The 18,203-nt window shown below is 39.4% G+C and overlaps 1 protein-coding gene across 1 annotated transcript in view; it reads right to left on the bottom strand.

Annotated features, from left to right (window-relative positions):
• The window catches only part of LOC149139426 (P-loop containing nucleoside triphosphate hydrolases superfamily protein), a 576,721-nt gene that overhangs the window by 131,757 nt on the left and 426,761 nt on the right, over positions 1 to 18,203 (bottom strand). Inside the window, exon 10 of the mRNA XM_089449256.1 lies at positions 6,587 to 6,642. Coding sequence (XP_089305382.1) covers positions 6,587 to 6,642 — 56 coding nt within the window. The remainder of the gene's footprint in view (positions 1 to 6,586; positions 6,643 to 18,203) is intronic.

The raw sequence follows: 18,203 nt of genomic DNA, 5'->3' as shown, positions 1-18,203 counted from the left end.
CCAACCACTGCGCAACTCTAATATGTGCTGCATCTATGTTGCTGCTGACCCTACTGAACTGCTGCCAACACTGCATCTCCACTGCAACTCCCTCTCCATCTGTTGTTGTTGCAACTGCAACATCTACAGACTACAACTAAAAAGCATCCTAAATATTGAATCAACTGTGATCAGTATGATGCATCTGTCACCCAAGTTTCTGACTGTTGCTAGCATCTGCGTTGTCACTGAAGCATTTGCACTGCATCTACTGCCACTAATCCATCCTGCTACTGAAATACTATGGGCCCCCATAGCAAGGTATTGGTGCAAGAGGTGGACCTCCTCAAGGATTTTGCCCATTTGTAGCACTTTGGGGCTACAACACCAAGTCACCCCACTTCACTCCTGGGTTTATGTCAGCAAACATGGCGAAGTCTTCCTCCAATCTAGTGGACAGCCTATTGATCTCTGTTGATGCTGCGTGCTGGTTCTGCTTCTCCTCCTTGTCCTTCTTCCTAGAGGACACTAGGTGTTGTAGTGACCAAGCTCACCACATCTAAAGCACTTGACCTTTGACAGGTACTTCTTCTTTCACTGCTCCCCATGTCCCTGACTGAGACCCTTAGATGCGAGGGCCACATTCTCCTCCTCCTTCAACTCCATCCATCCACTATTATTGCCATTGATGGAGCTCTTCATTAAGTCTTGCCTCAACTCCTCCTGCTACAAATCGACCCACATCCCGTCCTACCTTGGCAAGGTTTCTTTGCCCAAAATGCTTTGGATGAATACCTGTGACTCCTCAAAGGCATTGTTGAGTGCCAATCGTACTAGCTCTGTGGCTTGAGGCGCTGCCCCAACATCTAACAACTGATCCTAGATATCCTGAATCCTGGTGAGGAAGGGGTCTATGTGTTCTCTTTCTGCATCCTGGTGCATCTCAACATTTCCTCTAAGTACATCTTCTACTGCTCGGAAGTGCCTTGGTATAGCATGGAAAGTGTATCCCACATCTCCTTGGTCGTTCCCTAGCCTGCTATGTGTGATACAATGTGATCTCGAACACCATCAAGAATCAACCTCTTTGCCCTCGACATATCCTTTCTATACTCCTTCAGTTCATCTGCATCCATGAGGATAGCTACCACTGCGTCTATGAATGACTTCAACCCATATTCATCCAGAAGGAAGGACATCCTTGCCTTCCAGATAACATAGTTGGAAGCACGTCCAACCTGTTTTGATCTTTTAGTCCGGTAGTGGCCATCTCAGATGATGTCAAAAATCTCCTCTTCCCTTCTGCTCAATTGTCGCTACTTGGCCCTCACTCAACTGCTGTTACTCGTCCATTGTTTCTACTTGGCTGCTGTTGTTACTCGACCACTTCTGTTACTCGTCCACTACTGTTACTCGGTCGTTTCTACTACTTGGCCACTACTGCTACTCGATCGTTGTTGATCTGCAAGGGAATTCGAACTTCTTGAGACTAGAAGTTCCCTGAGGAAAATTTTCCCTCAGTGTGTGCTCTTCTTCCTCGTGACATTAGTTCTGCACTAGAAAACTGCTGCAAGACTGTTGCGTCCAGCTAGAAATATGCTCTGCAAAAAATATTGGTTGCTCCCTCTGCCTTTGGAAACCCTCGAACTGGAGAGATTGAATTTTTTTATCCCTCTTTCAGAAAAATTGATTTCTCCTCAAGAATTCGTCTTCTTGGCTAAGGCAACTACACTGCCTCTGGCGTTTCGAACTGTTGCCTCTCAATGAACAGTGAAACTCCTCCTTCGATACTAAGCACTCTGGCTGCTCGTCTATGCTATGATACCATGTAAAATTCGAAAACCCGAATCCTATTGCACCAACTGGAAATAATTCTCCTAATTGTTAATCAAATTTAACAATTTATTTATTGTGAGCTACAACAAATACTAAATCAATCACACTGCAATCTACACAAATAAACTGCGAAAGAAATAAACACAAAAAGAAGTACTAGCACACACATAAAATGACAGTTATTTTTGGAAAATGTCCCTCGAAAAAACCCAACTCGAGAAAACTGGTGTAGCAACTGAGGGTTTTATTATTAAGCAGTAGTGAAATCTAAGTACAATAATTTGGATGCAGAATACTGGCAATCTTGTAGAGAAAATACTAGCAAAAATATCTTGAGGGAAATTACCCTCACTCCAAGCAATCGCGACACTCAACAGCTCTCTGAAAATCAAGCGGTCTTCCTAGCTCTGTGCAGCTACTGCGTCACACCAGTGCAGTCTGCTACACACTCTACTCGAAACGACTGAAGGTCAAGTCGTCCAACCTTCTGCTGACTGGGAAATTAGTCCTTCTGCTGACTGGGAAATTGGTCCTCTGACGTCTGGAACTGAAATCCAACTTCACCCCAGCAAAATTGAACTTTCTCTTTGAAGCTTTTGCACTACTTCCTAGAGAAATCTCTAACTTTCTTTGCAATTGCACTCGCTGGATCTAGAATGTCTCCTCCAACCTCACTATCTCTACCCCTCTCTCACTGCTTCGATCTCACTGGCTCTCTCTCCGACAACTGAATGCTTCTACTCAGGAAATCGATCTGCTCATGAAATCGAACTACTCAAGTGATTTCTCCAAGCCCCATCGACTTCTTCTTATAATCCTCTGTTGAGACTTCAACGACCAAGATTAGTTCTTAATCGATGGCTAGGATTAACATGAAGTCGATCTGTGTGCGTTTCTAGAACATTCGCACCTTAATTAATTCTGATTAATTAGTCATATTCCCTATGTTTAGACTTAGGAAATATTTAAAAACTGACTAACAATCTTATTAAGTCATTTCTAGGCAGAATTTCCAGAAATGATTTCTGGGTTTTGGAGATCTCATGCATTCTAGCCTCTCCACAAAATTTCAAGGCTAGAACACACCTGGTGCTACAAAAACTAACAACCCTTGACCTAGTGGTAGCCCTTCAAGGATCCCCCCTTTAGGACCCCTGCTAGTTTGAGTGATAACAAGCCTAAAGCCCTAACAGGGACCTCCTAACCTAGTTGCAATTAACTAGAAGAGGCCACAACCAAAACATGGGTATTCTTTTATGATTGGGACTGTTTTATTTTGCTGGAATTACAGGTATGTTGTAGGCTGTTGGGAGGAGGTTCCTCAAGGTCTATCATTGTGTTTTGATGCCTAGAATGGACAACAAATGGAGCAACCCAGTTGGAGAAGATTACCAGAGTTTGAGAAAAGGTTTAGGGTTGTTGGTGTTCCCTAACCAGTTTTGTTGATGCACAGATCCCAAGGCAAGGTGGCAGCAACGAGAGTTGCAAATGCCATCTTGATTGGTAAAGGATGAGTATCCTAGGAGAGGACAATTGGTGAAGTATGTTGGCAGCCAAGAGGAAGGGTTTCCTAGGTGGTTGAATGCCCTAACCAAGAGTAGATGCTACAACAAGGATTGGACACCTTGTGGACCGTTGGAGGGTAGCGAGAAAGGGTCCAAAGTAGCCCTAGAGCAGTGGAAAAGATGGACTTTGGACTATTGCGTGATTGGGTGAAGGGTTGATAGTCTATGTGGCAACTTGATGGACTAAGGTGACCACTAGGAAAGGCAGTTTGAAGCTTAGGTCTGATCAGCTAGAGGAGCAGTTGTTGTAGCCCATGTTCATTGTTGAAGAAGAGACTTGAGCAGTGATAGGTGGCAACCCTCAGTGCCCTATGTTAGTCTTCATTGGAGCAGTGCAAGAAGACTATAGTGGGTTTAAGTCCCTAAGTAGCTGAGGAGCAACAGTGGGCAGTTCTGAGTTGTTCACAAATGGAGTTGTGAACAACTCAACATGAGTCTCAATGTGTTATGCAACTGATGGACTAAGGCACAACTAGTGAGCAAATTGGATAGCCATTGTTCACTGGCCAGATGGACTTGGATCGTTGATAGAGGCAGTGTTGCAGATCGAGAGCCGAAGGACTGAGCAGGTACAGGGTACGACTGAAAGGAGCTGAGAGAGCGCAGTACAACCAGATGGTCAGAGTATCTTGTTGAGGGTAGATTGGTTGTCGATGGATTGACACCAAGCTCTAGTTTTGTATTCTTGTACTAGTGGATATTTGAGGGCCATCATCCCTGGTACAAGAGCCCTAGACTGTTGTATTATTCAGGTTGATTAATATAGTGAAGTTGGGTTATTGTACATAATTTGTGTAAAACGTTGTGTATATTTTGTGCACTAATGTTGTTTATATTCCGCTGTGAAAAGTAGCTTTGTTGTGATTCTTGGTTTGGTAGCGTTAGTGATTTAAGATTCTATCTTAGACACTAGGATTGTGGAAAAACAACAAGTATCGCCAAATATGCCCTAGCTAGACACTCCTACAATACCAAACATTTAATTTGTTATGATGAAACGAAAATCTCGGCGTTTGCCCATGCCCCCTGCTTCCACTTGAACAACATCATTAGGGGAGCTCTAGAAATCGAAAAAACACCCTAACAACTTTAATCAAGATTATGGATATCAATTAAGCCAATCTTGGAAACCCACTATTGATTTTCCGTCTTCCAAACTTCATCCCCCTAAACCTGATTTTTGTAACCCTCCCCCTTCACCTTCTACCTAATCTCCTTTTTCCTTAGATCCCTCTTTTCTTTCTTTGTCATTAATATAATTTATTCTTAGTTCTCTCTTAATATATTCTAATTCTTAATAAAACTCTATTTAATTCCCTTTTCAAAGATATAATTCCAATTTATTTTAATTCTTATTTTAATATAATCTAATTTACCTTAAATTCTCTTAATCTAACTTGTGTTATTTTACACCTTATTAATCTAATTCATTTCATTTTACATTCTCTTAATCTTATTCTTGTTTACCTATTTCTTCCTTATCTTAATAATTTAAATCAATTATTTATTTCCAATAATTAACCCTCACCCTCTTTTAATTATCTCTTTATTTAATATATCATTTCAATATTATTATTAATAATTCAATAATGACCCCCCTTCCAAACCTCTCTTTTGTATTAACATCAATTTGACCCTGTGTTAATTATTATTAATTTAATACTATTTAATATTTTAAAATACATATTTAATTTTCTCTCCTTAACTATTATATTGTTTTAAATCTATTTATTATATTCTATATAATTAAGCCCTTTTCTCCCTCGTTTTGACCAAACCCCTTATTAATATTATTATTTTATTTTAATTTAATCTTGTATTTCATTCTTTACAATTTCATTTATTTATTATTTATTTCACCTAATTAACCACCTCTGTTTTGTCTTAACATCAATTTGACCCCTCTATTATTTTATTATTAATTTAATACTATTTAAGATTTTATAGTAAATATTTAATATGTTCTCCTTAACTTTTATATTATTTTAATTATACTTATATTTTATATCATTAACCCATTTTCTCCTTTATTTTGACCAAACCCCTTGTTACTATTATATTTTTATTTTAATTTAATCTTTTATTTCATTTTTTACAATTTCATTCATTTGTTATTTATTTCACTTAGTGAATATATTCTTATTCATTTTATTTATTAAATAGTATTCTTTTTTTGTAACCTAGAGGACTAAGCAACTCGCTTGACACGTAACTACTAGTAAACCTCTGGGGGGCCTACGATCTGTCTATCTCCCCATCGGCCCGGGCTTTCTCCTGGGGGATTGCACAAGATTTGAACCCAAGACTTTTGGTTCAGTGAGACTTCATTTTCATGACCATTGCCAATTGAGCTACCTCCAACAGACTTAATTAGTATTATTTTAAATTAAATCCTCCTCTAAATTATAAGGGTTTGTTATTAATTATTAGCAATACTTCTTTTCTCCTCTCGTCTCTAATGACCATATTTGACCAAACCCATTATTATTGATTTATTTCAATTTCAATTCTTATAATTCCACTTATTTTAATTATTAAAACATCAACGAACACTACCTGATGGTCTATTATTTCTCTATTTAATCTTGGTTGTGCACTCTTTGTATCTTCATTCTTAGCTTTTTGTCCCTGGAGATGGGTTAAGTGTTCGTCCTAAACATCGCACACCTCAACAAGAGCACACAGTACTCCAGAAAAACTTCTCAACATCATAATTACTATAATTTGACTATCTTGGTAATTGACAATATGTTCAATATATTTTTTTATTGTAAATACTAAAGAATGCTACTCCATCGACAAATATTAAAAAAAAAGTGTTACTTGATCAAACAAAAAAAGTTTAGCTTTAATTTGTTTCAATATAGGATCTTGTATTCAAGGGCTTTGAGACTCCATATGGAAAGATTTACAAAAACTACATTCATGCTTCAATTTTGGCCTAATTTCACTAATATTTGTTTCTTCGTTATTAAAATACAATGAGATCAATATATACTCATCAACCGTTAGTGACATGCAATCAATGTTGACTTGTGAGATGGTTTTTGAACATGAATTGCATCTCTCGAAAAGAAAAAGTATGTTATGTCGTACAATTCTTATTAGATGTTAATTCATGATTTTAACCAAGTGTGCATACGATGATCCTCTTTATCATATTGGAAGATAAAAGATCTGTATTTAATTAATATAAAGAAAAATACCTTTAGGACAAACCGATCATATGTGCGAGATCTGAGTGCGCCATAAAAATCAAGTGCTGCAACAAGACAAGCCAGTGAAATATTTCTTTTTATTTTGTAAAAACATGGAAACTTAAATGCATTGATACAAAGAACAAGATACAAGAAAGGCAGGCTTTTGTTCGGAATAGTGTCCATGGAAAAAAAAAATACTTCTTGGAGTTTAATTACCATTAGGAAAGAGATCATTGTTTTTAAAAATATATTTTTCCAGAAGCTTCTCACAAAGGGATGAACATATCAACAGACTTAATTTCTAGCCAAGTTTCAACTTCTTTTTCTCATAATCACTTGGAATGTTAAGTATGCAAGCATGTACATTATTGATGCACTATTTGCATAAAAAATCTGCCCTGACAAACTTAAACAAGATGACTCTTATTTGAATTTCCCTTTAGCCTAGTGTGAGTTCTGGAGCAAATTCCTTTAGGATTGTTTGTTTTTAGCACAAGAAAGACAATTCCCTGCTTTCTGAGTAAGGCATTTTCCAAAATGGTAATAAATGACAGATCTGGAAAGAAACCTTTTAGCTGCTGTAATTCAGATCCAAGGATTGCTGCATATCAAATCATAACAGGGCTACAGCTGCTCTAGAAATAATGCAAACCTATAGGATGAAGACATGCTGTAAATGCTGAGAAAATAATGTTTCTTCAGGCCTTTCAGATGCTGGGAATAACAATGAACAGATCTAAAACCATATGATCTTTCTCCAGTGAATGCTGGAAGAATGGAAAGATGTCCTGTTCTGTGATGCTGATTGCTGGCTTGAAATGGTGGTTTCAAGTCGTTGTCATTAAGCTTCTTGTTGCTATCATTTTCCCTGAAAAGCCTGTGTCAAAACAGTGTATATTCAAGCTGTTATGTATTTGAGACCCAAGACATGTTGCAAAATCAGCCACTATAGGTCGAGGGATTGCTTGCAGTGGAACTGGGTCATGACATCATAACTTGATCTCTGTTTTAGACAATCAGCATGCCTGAAGAAAACTTGTAATGAAGAATCACCTGCCACCTAGTCACATCACCATAATGAGAAGTTCAACCACAGAGTGAACTTTCCTCATGCCCCAGTCTTTCACCTTATTTAAGTATCTCAATAACAGTGCACTATACTTATATCAATTTGTGAGCATATCAAGCACAAATCAGCCCTGTTGCCGCAAAATCTAGCAGGTCTAGTACAAAGCCTCACTGGGCAGAACCAAACCTTATGGCAACAAGAGAAAGGGTTGCCACTGTCACCTCAACAACCTTCTGCTTGCACTTTAGTGATATTTTACGACAAGGGAGGCTTTACCTAAATCACATAAAGGATAATCAACTACTATGGTTCAAGGTGATATATAAGAGATCTAAAATATGTGATCAATTACTGGAAAAACATAGAAAGGCCTCGATATTCTATGCTGCAATTCAAATACTCAATTCTTAGACCAAAGATATGGCTGTTATAAGTTAAAGTTTAACTGATTTGCAATGGTAGGGTGCAGGATGTCATATAACAGCCAAAGAAAAGGTCTTTCTAGGATAATCAAGAAAGGGAAGTAAAGGCCTTCCAATAAACACCTAGGGTTAGGCTTACTAAAGGAACAGTGTGGCTGAAAATTATGCATAAACTGTTGAAAATAGTTGTTATTGATGTCAAATACTATCCAAATGAAACTTGAAAGAGAAAGATACATAGTCAAATAGCATATTTGGAGACCCTTTCCAACAACATATGGCACAACTTCTAACTCCTCAATATTGAGGAGAAATGATTTTTTTGAATATTCATTATACATTTTGCCAGTCGCACAAGTCAGCCCCTTGATCCCCCACTTGTTTGGTATAAATACCACATGTATGGCTCATCTAAAGGAAGGAAAATCAATGATTGAGCAAGGAATAAGGTCTGAAATGACCACAGAATCTGAGCTGAGGAAGAGGGCCGAGCTAAGGAAGGAAGTGGGGTGAGGAGTTGTGGCAAATCCAAACTAAAGAAGGATTGTTTTTGTTATTCTATTGTGATTCTTATGGGAGATATAACACTATAACAAGGCCGAGTTTCTTGAGCTTGAGCAGACTGATTTCTGAGCAGTTTTTGTTAGTTTTTGGTAGCAGCGGACAGGTGTTCTAGTCTCTGTGGTGTCTAAGAGGCTAAGGAACACAAGATCTCAAAAACCCAAAATAGGTTTCATAAGAAAAGCCTAGAAACACCTCAACTAGATTAATTGACCAATAATTAAATATTTCCTAAATCTAACTTAGGAAAACTAGTTAATTAAATCGCCATATTCCAGACCGTACGCTTTCGCATATTCCAGACCGTGCGACCCGTGTATTTGAGTGTCACATATTTTCCAAAGATGGTCGCAGTAGGTTTGAGAGATCAGGACAGGTTGGATGGAGCCTCCAACTTTGGTATCTAGAAGGCCACAATGTTGTTTCCAGTGTTATCAGGACCGGACTGAACCGGTCTAAACCGACCGGTCTAACTGGTTTGAGGCCAAAACCAGTTCGGACCGGTGACCTGAACCATTGTACCAAACCAGCTGGTTTTGTACATTGCTGCCCAAGACCCTTTGAATGCAATTTTTTTTTCAAAAAGGCAATGATTTATGACTTGGGAAGCCTATTATTTGACCATATTTCCCTACTAATGCTATGCAATTCATGGTATTGTTAAATTATTAAAGTAAATGGATGAAAATGAAATGACTCAAGATGTTTGAGAGTGAATCTAACCTCATTGGATTTCATATGGAGAAAGTAGAATTTTAGATCTCACTCAGAATCCAACGAACTTAGCAAATTTCCATGATTTCGAGATTGGGGGGATTGCAACGCTCCATTGGATTTTGTCAAGTACGAGGATATGGAACTATTATTTAACCAAGAGCACCAAGCCCTCTATGTACCTTGATGTTAGTGGCATTGGTTATTGAACTCCTCTATCATGAGCCTACTAAAAAAAGTACCCATCACTCAAACAAAATATTGACTAGACATGCTACGCTTTTTCTATCTTATTTTAATTCATTTTTACTTGAATTTTTAACATTACCGTTAAATGATTCAAGATGTTTGAGAGTGGTTCTAACCTCATTAGATTTCATATGGAGAAAGTAGAATTTTAGATCTCACTCAAAATCCAACAAACTTAACAGTTTTCTAGGATTTCAAGGATTGGGGGGATTTCAACACTCCATTGGATTTTGTCATGTAAGAGGGTATGGAACTAGTATTTAATCAAGAGCAACAAGCCCTCTATGTACCTTGATGTTAGTGGCATTGGTTGTTGAGCTCCTCTATCATGAGCCTACTAAATAAAATACCCATCACTCAAACAAAATATGGACTTGACATGCTATGCTTTTTCTATCTTATTTTTCTTCACCTTCTGCTCTTCTTTCTAGGTCTAACCCCATAGGTCACCCACGGCATCGAATATCTCACAATCTAGCCATCCAAATACTTCAACTTTTGGTCCACAACTGCGCTGGTGTGTCCTCAAGAAGCCCTCCAAATTTTATGAGATTCTGACAGTGTGATCTTGAGATATCACAAGCCCTAGCTCGAAGACCAATTCTTGCCCTTAGTTTCCCTCAGGCTAGAAACCTCACTAGGATCCTTGCATTGCCTTCCATTGAAAATTAATTCCTTGATCCCTTTCCCCTCCCTAATTAGGTCAAGCATATCATTCGTCGCTAAATCCTATCCTCTTGACCTAACCTAGGGTCCACTTAGTCCCGTGTGGTCCCATATCTTATCAAAGCCAACTCTTCAAAAACCACTTGGGAAACCAAGTTCCACAAGGATTTTAGGGTTTAGGAAGCTCCTTTCCAAGTCACATTCCCTAAGCCAAGCCCTCAAATCCCTATTCCCCTATCCTAGAAAACCTTATACCTTTCTTAAAAGGAAAGCAAGTCCCACTCTTGAGTCTCTCCTAAGAAAGGGTCATCGAGAATCGAGATCACTTCACATCCATCTTAGTCGATCTATCCCTCATAAGTGATTATCCATATATTAGGTCTCCTCCCATCGGTGAAAGTCCGTAAAGAGTAGGAAACTTTAGTTGTGGTGACAGTGGGCTTTAGCTTCATTGTTGCTCTTGACCTAGCGAGTGCCCCTCTAGGATCCCTGCTAGTTTGAGCAACAACAAAACCCCATGAGACAAGCATTACAATAATAATTTTAATTTTTCTTCTTTACATCAATTACATAAAATCATAGTTATAGATGTCATTATGAAGACCGAGCCTAGTTACACTTTTCAACACTCCCTCTTAACTAGGGAAGTATTCGTAATCCATACAAGGTACTTGGACATTCTCAATCTGAAGAACTCTCATAAAAGGAGTTGGATTGGTAACCCATTGTATAGCATCATATCAACCAACATCGTCACATAGCAACGCCTTGACTAACAACTCTATCTCCCACAAGATCAAATTACAATGTTGGCGAGAGCAATGATGTATAGATGTCCTCATCATTGTCTCTCTTGGAACATACCCCACCAGGGTTCACTTAGACTATGTTCCATCGGGACTATTCTTATCTTGGATTCCCAATCCTCAAAGAATATCGATCCTCCACGACTACTCTTATCTTGGATGCCCTAACTCATCCTCAAAGAGCATCAGATGCCAGATGTTTACCCAATCCTTCATTATGTCTTGCCAAGTGAAGACAAGAATGATGTCTCTATCTCTCCCTCTCAACTTAAGGAGGACATACCTATTCCAATGAAAGAATGTACTCATTCCTATGCAAGGAATGTACGTAAGATCCTTCTTGGCTTAGGAATTTGCTTCCAAGTTTCTACCAAGTTAGAAACTTGTTTCCAGGCTCCCTCTTAATTAGGGACCTACAATAGCTCTTCAGGTGGAAATGATGGGACAACCAACTGCTTGAAGAACTCCTCCTCATGATGTCAAGAACTTCTTTTCATTATTCAGGAATCTTCATGTTTTGAGACTTTTTAGTACACCATAGGCCATCCATCACTTTCATCCATGAGTCAGTCATGTCATTATTCCTTTCATCGAAAAGTGATCCATCAGTTCCTATCTAGCCTTCCTTCATGCCATCCTGCCTTCTTCATGCCATGTTTCCTTAAGGATCTTTCATCCTACTACATGGACATCAATGTTGGAAGATATCCATAGCTCTTCCCTTGGCAAACCTGCATAAGCCCATCCAAATATCATTCAAAAATTAAGGAATGAACATTAAATCAAAATTACCTTTGTGATGGTCTTTCATCATGACATCTTCTAGTTTGCATCAGCATCCTGCATACACATTGACACATCTCCAAAAGATATATATTGTCAAGGGTCTCTTTCTTTTTCAGACTTCATCAAAGTCTTCATATCTTTCATGGAGATATCATAGTCAAATCTCTCAATACTCGGATGTTGATTGCCTTTTCCATAGTTGCATATTTCATGATCTCTTCCTTTCTTTCTTCACACATTTCCTTCTAGGAACTTTCAATCATAGTTCCTCAAATTTTGTCAACCACCTCATATTTCATATGAGGACATATTATGTTGATTTCATCTAGACAATGTGTGACCTATGCCTTCCTACATCTTTCAAAGGAAGAGATCTTTTCTTTTGATCATGCTCTCGAAATAGAGCATTTATCCATGTTACCTACAACCATATGACAAGACTCTACAAATATAGAACACAAAAATACATACCCCATTTTCCTTTAGGTCATCTTAGACTTCCTTTCAACAACTTTCTTGATTGAAAGAACTTCAATCCCTTGATCTTTTTCACCTCTTTTGTCATCATACCATTGATGAGCTTCATAAATGGGTAATTATATGGGCTCATTTTACCTCCTACCCTAATCAAATCAACCATTCCCTTAGCTTATTATATGATTTTCTAATTATATTTATGCTTATAGAGTGAGTTGAGTTAGTTATGATGCCATGTGGTTTAATATGTGTTTAACGCAGATTATTGATGAATTTTGTGGTCAAAGTCAAGGATCCAGGGGACAAATGGCAGCAATAACTCGAAGTGGACAAAGGAGAGGACTTATAGGAGGGAGTCCCCCTCATTTATTACTCCTCACTTCAAATTCCCCTTCATTCAGCTCGGAGTGCAAGCAGCCAAGTCATGCATTAACAAGCAGCCGAGCAAGTGGAGGATAACTTATGACTATCTCGAGTTTTGGGAGCCAAGCCTCCCTGATTTTAAGGAAGCTGTTTGTAGCTTCATTTGTATAAGTAGAGAGGCCTAGGGCCTCACTAGGGTCGGATTTTTGTTGGATTTTTGCTGCAGTATTGCTTATGTAAACTCTGCTCAACTTCGAGCTTATTATCTTGACAATTCATGTAATCTTGTTATTGTTTTGGAAATAAAGATGGAATCCTTTTTGAGTTAGCACTGAGTTACTTCAAAGGGTTGAAGCTCTTAGGTTAAGGCCCAATCCAAACAGCCAAGCTCCTCTTTACTTGTATTTGTATCTTTTATTTCAGTTTGTAGATTAGGTTGCTATTAAATGAACTTCTTTTCTGGTTAAGAATAGGTTGCTGTTGATGATGCAATAGTTTGTTTCCATTTGTGTTTTCTATAGCAGATTAAGTAGCGATAAAGAAAAGATCCAAAAGGCTAGCAACAGTGCCTTGGCCTCTCTTCCCCCATTTGGGACCATGATTTGAGGCAAAAACCCTCTTGCTACCCCAAAAACACAGAATTTCCTCATTCATAGGATCTCTAGTGTTTGTAGCGTCTTAGTTGGTTCATAGTCTAGTTTAGCTTTGCTTCATAACTTTTTCATCATGCTCATTTCCTTATTTTCAACAGTCTTCTTTCATGCTTTATGTTCTTGCAATGGTTATCAGCATTTCCTTTCATAGATCATAGTTTACTTGATGCAAAAACTTTGTTTTTTAGATACACTTATTTCCTTGCTTGCTTAATCTCACTGGTTGACTGTCAGTTGTTGATGCAGCAGAGATCTTCTAGCAGCAGGCCAGCTTATCAGCCATCCCATCCTCCATTTCATCCATGCCCTATAGGTTGCCCAAGTCTCCCTTCAATTCTGCCTTAGTTTCCTGCATTTTCCATAGAATTCCTTCCTCTCTCCTTGAGCAGATCCTATCATCTTTCTCTATCCTAATGATTCTTGATAGACCCTAGGTGCCCTAACACCTCATTCCAACCTTCACTCACCTTTTCCACCCACTCTCACACCCTCAAAATAGCCAAAACTGCTCTCGGCCTCCTCCTGTAGGCCTCCTGTAGAACATTGTTTTCTTTCCTATAGATTTTTGGTGTCCTCCTGTAGATTTTCTTATGGGCTTTCTTTTGAAGGCCGAGTGTGGGAAAAGCCTCCAAAAGGCCACCTGAAACCTCCTAGGACCCACCCACACCATCTTACATCCTCTCAAGCCCCAAAACCACCCTCCATCGCCACCTATTTGCTGCCACATTCACAAACAAATAAATTACATGCATGACACATTCACATAAAAATACATAAGAATTCAAAAGATGCTTTTTGCTCATTTACTTCCAGAAATAGCTTAGGTAGATGTTGTTTACTTCCTTGAATAGGTAATGGCATTCTTTTCATGGTTTTCATAGTGCTTTCTACAAAAGTAAGATTAGTGGTTAACTAGGATTTCCTTGGTTTGCTTTACATTTCAGTCTTCCTTTTTGCAAGTAGAATAGCATCAGTGGAGTAATCTTTCTTCTTCCTTTCATCACATATAGAGCTTCTTTTGGAATCCATAGAAGTTGGCTTGAGCTCCTAGTGATCTTGCGTCGGCTGACCAAGTGACAACTTGCAGTAAGAACTAGTACTTGTGCATATAGCACCGTCGCTTCCAAGTTTGTTACGAATGACCGGGTTGATAAGACTAAGGAGTTGTAGCTTTATTGCTGCAATACTGGTGCTCACCACTTTTTGGCGTCGTTGCCGAGAAAGCGTCAGAATATTCTGTGATTACTGCTTTCTTCTATTTTCTTTTTGCAACATTCTGCTAATAGTTTATTTCAGCAAAAGTAGACAGTCATTTCCTTTCTTTCAGTTCTGCATTTCTTTTGCTTTCCTTTTCAATTCTACAATTTCCATTTCAGCAAAAGTAGATTAGTCACTTCCTTTCTTTCAGTTCTGCATTTCCTTACTTTCCTCTTCAATTCTGCAAATTTCATTTCAGCAAGTTCATTTCAGTTAGTTGCAAATTGTTTTGTTCAATCAATTTCAGTTTTGTAGGTACTATTAGTGTGGGGAAAAAGAAACAAAAACCAACCAAAAAGATTTCCTTTCATGCCTCGTAGAAATAGAGATAATTCAGGAAAAATTTTGCCCAACACCCCTACTGCTTCACACAGCCAACCTTCTCTCTTCTTCAGTGGTTGCGATCAAGAAGAACCCTTAGGTGAACAACCTGACATATTTGAAGAACCTATAGGGGAAGAAGAAGAAAAAAAAAAACATTCCTTTGGGCCAATGGCTGAACACAGAAATGCTAGGAGGAATGAAGAAAGAATAGAAGGTACCTTTCCCATTCAGGAGACCAATGGGGACACCAAAATGAAGAATATAAGCCCTTTCGCCCTCCTCATTTCCATGGTCTAACTACAGAAGATCCTGACACCTTCTTGTTTGAGTTTGCTGTTATCTGTCGAACCTATGACTATGGAGAAAATGAGCAAAAGTTGAAACTATTCCCTTCTCTCAAGGATGTAGCATTGCACTGGTTCGTGGGATTGCCTGGCAATAGTATCACAACTTGGGCTCAGATGCAACAAGTCTTTAACAACAAGTATCGAGACTATTGTAAGTCAAAAGATACTAAAGAATAAATTTTCCAAATGACTATAGGAAGTGATGAGTCCCTGGAAGACTATGAGGAGAGGTTCCAGCTCAGTTACAAAAGGGTCGGGTGTACACTTAACCCTGAGTCTCTGAAGATGGTCCTGCTCAGGGGAATTCGGGAAGATCTTTTAGATACCCTCCATCTACTGGCCAGGGGAGACATCTACCAACTATCCTATGAGGACATAAAGACTGTTTTTAGAAACCATTCTAGAGCAGCCAGAAAGAAAGGTAGGGGGAGTCAACCCATAGCCAGTACCTCTTCCTCTAGCTCATCCATTAAAGGAGAAATTGGAAACATGCTGGAAGACTTCAAGAGTGAGATGCTGCAGACTCTTGCCATGCAAATGGATACCTTACATATCAAAAGGAAACAAGAGGAAGCAGAGAGGGCTTTGGCCATTTTTTGTCCTAGATGCACCAGGAGGCATCCTAAGAATGAATGCCCATTGAACTCTATAGAGGTTTGTTCAGTCTGTGAAGAAAATCATTCTACAGACAAGTGCCCTTCCTTACCTGGACTTAAAGCTGTATATCAAGGGGCTGAGGGAGTCACTGAACAACTCTATTACATAAACCAAAGGAGGCTGCATGGACCTAGACCATATTAGCAGGGGATGCAAGGGACATCTCAGGCATACTACAACCCCAACCAAGTCACTTCCATACCTTCTTGGGCCCCCCTGCTCATCCTTCTTGGTCCACACCTCCTCCTTGGTCCTTCACATCTCCATATCATGCCCAACCAACCACCCATTCATTCCAGTCCTATGCTCAGCCGCAGCCTCAGTGGAATGCATCTCATCAGGGGTGGAGGCCCCAATACAACTCTCCTCCCACTCTTTTGCCTCCACCACCTACCCAACCACAACTATTACCTCCTGCTCCACCAAAGAAACCCCAAATGCTTGCCCAGCCAAATCCGAACCCGAACAATAGACAAGCTCAGCAAGTGTATAGTGGGGAACCATCATGCTCGACTTATGTTGTGGAGATTCAGGAAATTAACTTACGATCTAGGAAAGTTCTTCCAGATAGCCAGCCTCCACCCAGGGAGGTTGAGGAAGATAAAGAGGAAAGCAAACCTAAAGCAAATCCACCCTTTCCTGAGAGACTCTCTGCAACAGTTCAACCTACCCCATAAGAAACTGAACTCTTGGGGGAATTGAAACATCTATGTGTGAAGATACCACTTCTCCAAGCCATAAAAAATGTGCCTATCTACAATAGGTTGATCAAAGAGAAGTGCTTTAAGCATCCAGGAAGGCGCAAGAGAGATGCCCCAACCATCAATGTCATAGGGCAACTATCTGACTTGATGTTGGGGCAGGTAATCTATCCAAAATATCTAGACCCTGGAAGCCCAGTAGTTGATGTCCACATCAATGGCACCATGATCCCACATACCTTGATTGATCTAAGAGCTACCATTAATGTGATGGCAAAGGACAAAATGATCAAACTCAACCTCCAGGGCTCCTTGAGGAAAACCACAACTGTGCTACAGTTAGCAGACCGCTCCACCATGATCCCTGAGGGGATTGTGGAAGATGTGATGGTCTCCATTGATTCTTGGGAGTACCCTGCTGATTTCTTAGTTCTCCAACCCAAGGCAAAGCTCACTAGGTATCCTCTCATTCTGGGAAGACCTTGGTTGGCTACCGCCGATGCCTACATCAACTGTCGAGCTGGGAACATGACCATAAAGAACGGGTATATGTCCAAGCAGTTAACCCTATATCCTCCTGCCCAACCCTTGTTAGAACATGATCTACATCTCTAGTTGGAGGAGGAAGATGAGGATGAAGTCTATTCTGCACTGCTTTGTGCATTAGAAATCGCCATGGGGGGAAGCCGCAAGATGAGGATGATATGATTGAAAATATAATTCAAAATCCACCCCCCAGTGTATCACCATTAGAGTACATAGTAAGAGAAACCCAAAACAACCCCTCAACTGATCTTTGTGCGGCCAACTCGAGTTCTCTCCATGTTAAGAATATAGAGTTCGGCCCAGAAAGAACCTTGAAAATCAATCCATCCCTATCCACTTCCCAGGAAAAGGAACTATGTAGCTTGCTGAGAAAACACCTAGATGCCTTCACCTAGAGTTATAAGGAGATGAAGGGAGTGCATCCTTCAGTATGTACTCATCATATATACATCAAGGAGGATTGCAAGCCATTCAGGCAGCCTCAAAGGAGGATGAATCCAACACTTAAAGATATTGTTAAGGAAGAACTACAGAAATTTCTTGATGTAGGATTCATTTATCCCATCTCTGACAATGAATGGGTCTCTCCTTTGGTGCCAGTGCCAAAGAAAAATGGTAAGTGGAGAATCTGTGTCGACTATCGAGAATTGAACAAAGCCACTAAAAAGGACCATTTTCCTTTACCTTTCATAGATCAAGTGTTAGACAGTCTGGCAGGGAAAAAGTTTTTCTCTTTCCTAGATGGGTTTAGCGGGTACAATCAGATACAAATCAGGCCGGAAGACCAAGATAAGACCACTTTCACTTGTCCTTGGGGTACATTTGCATACCAAGTCCTTCCTTTTGATTTGTGTAATGCTCCAGCCACTTTCCAAAGAGCGGTACTGAGTATATTTTCTGAATTAGTTCATGATGCAGTAGAGATATACATGGATGACTTTACTCCTTATGGCTCTGCCTTTCAGAAAGCTTTATCTAACCAAGGAAAAGTTCTAGATAAGTGTATTGAGATGAACCTATCCTTC

Source organism: Pinus tabuliformis, chromosome X, assembly GCF_031772625.1.
Source record: "Pinus tabuliformis cultivar Carrire ecotype Pingquan chromosome X, CPIR1, whole genome shotgun sequence".
NCBI lineage: Eukaryota > Viridiplantae > Streptophyta > Pinopsida > Pinales > Pinaceae > Pinus > Pinus tabuliformis.
Note: the sequence above shows the minus strand (reverse complement) of the source record. Positions and strands in the feature narration are given on the sequence as shown.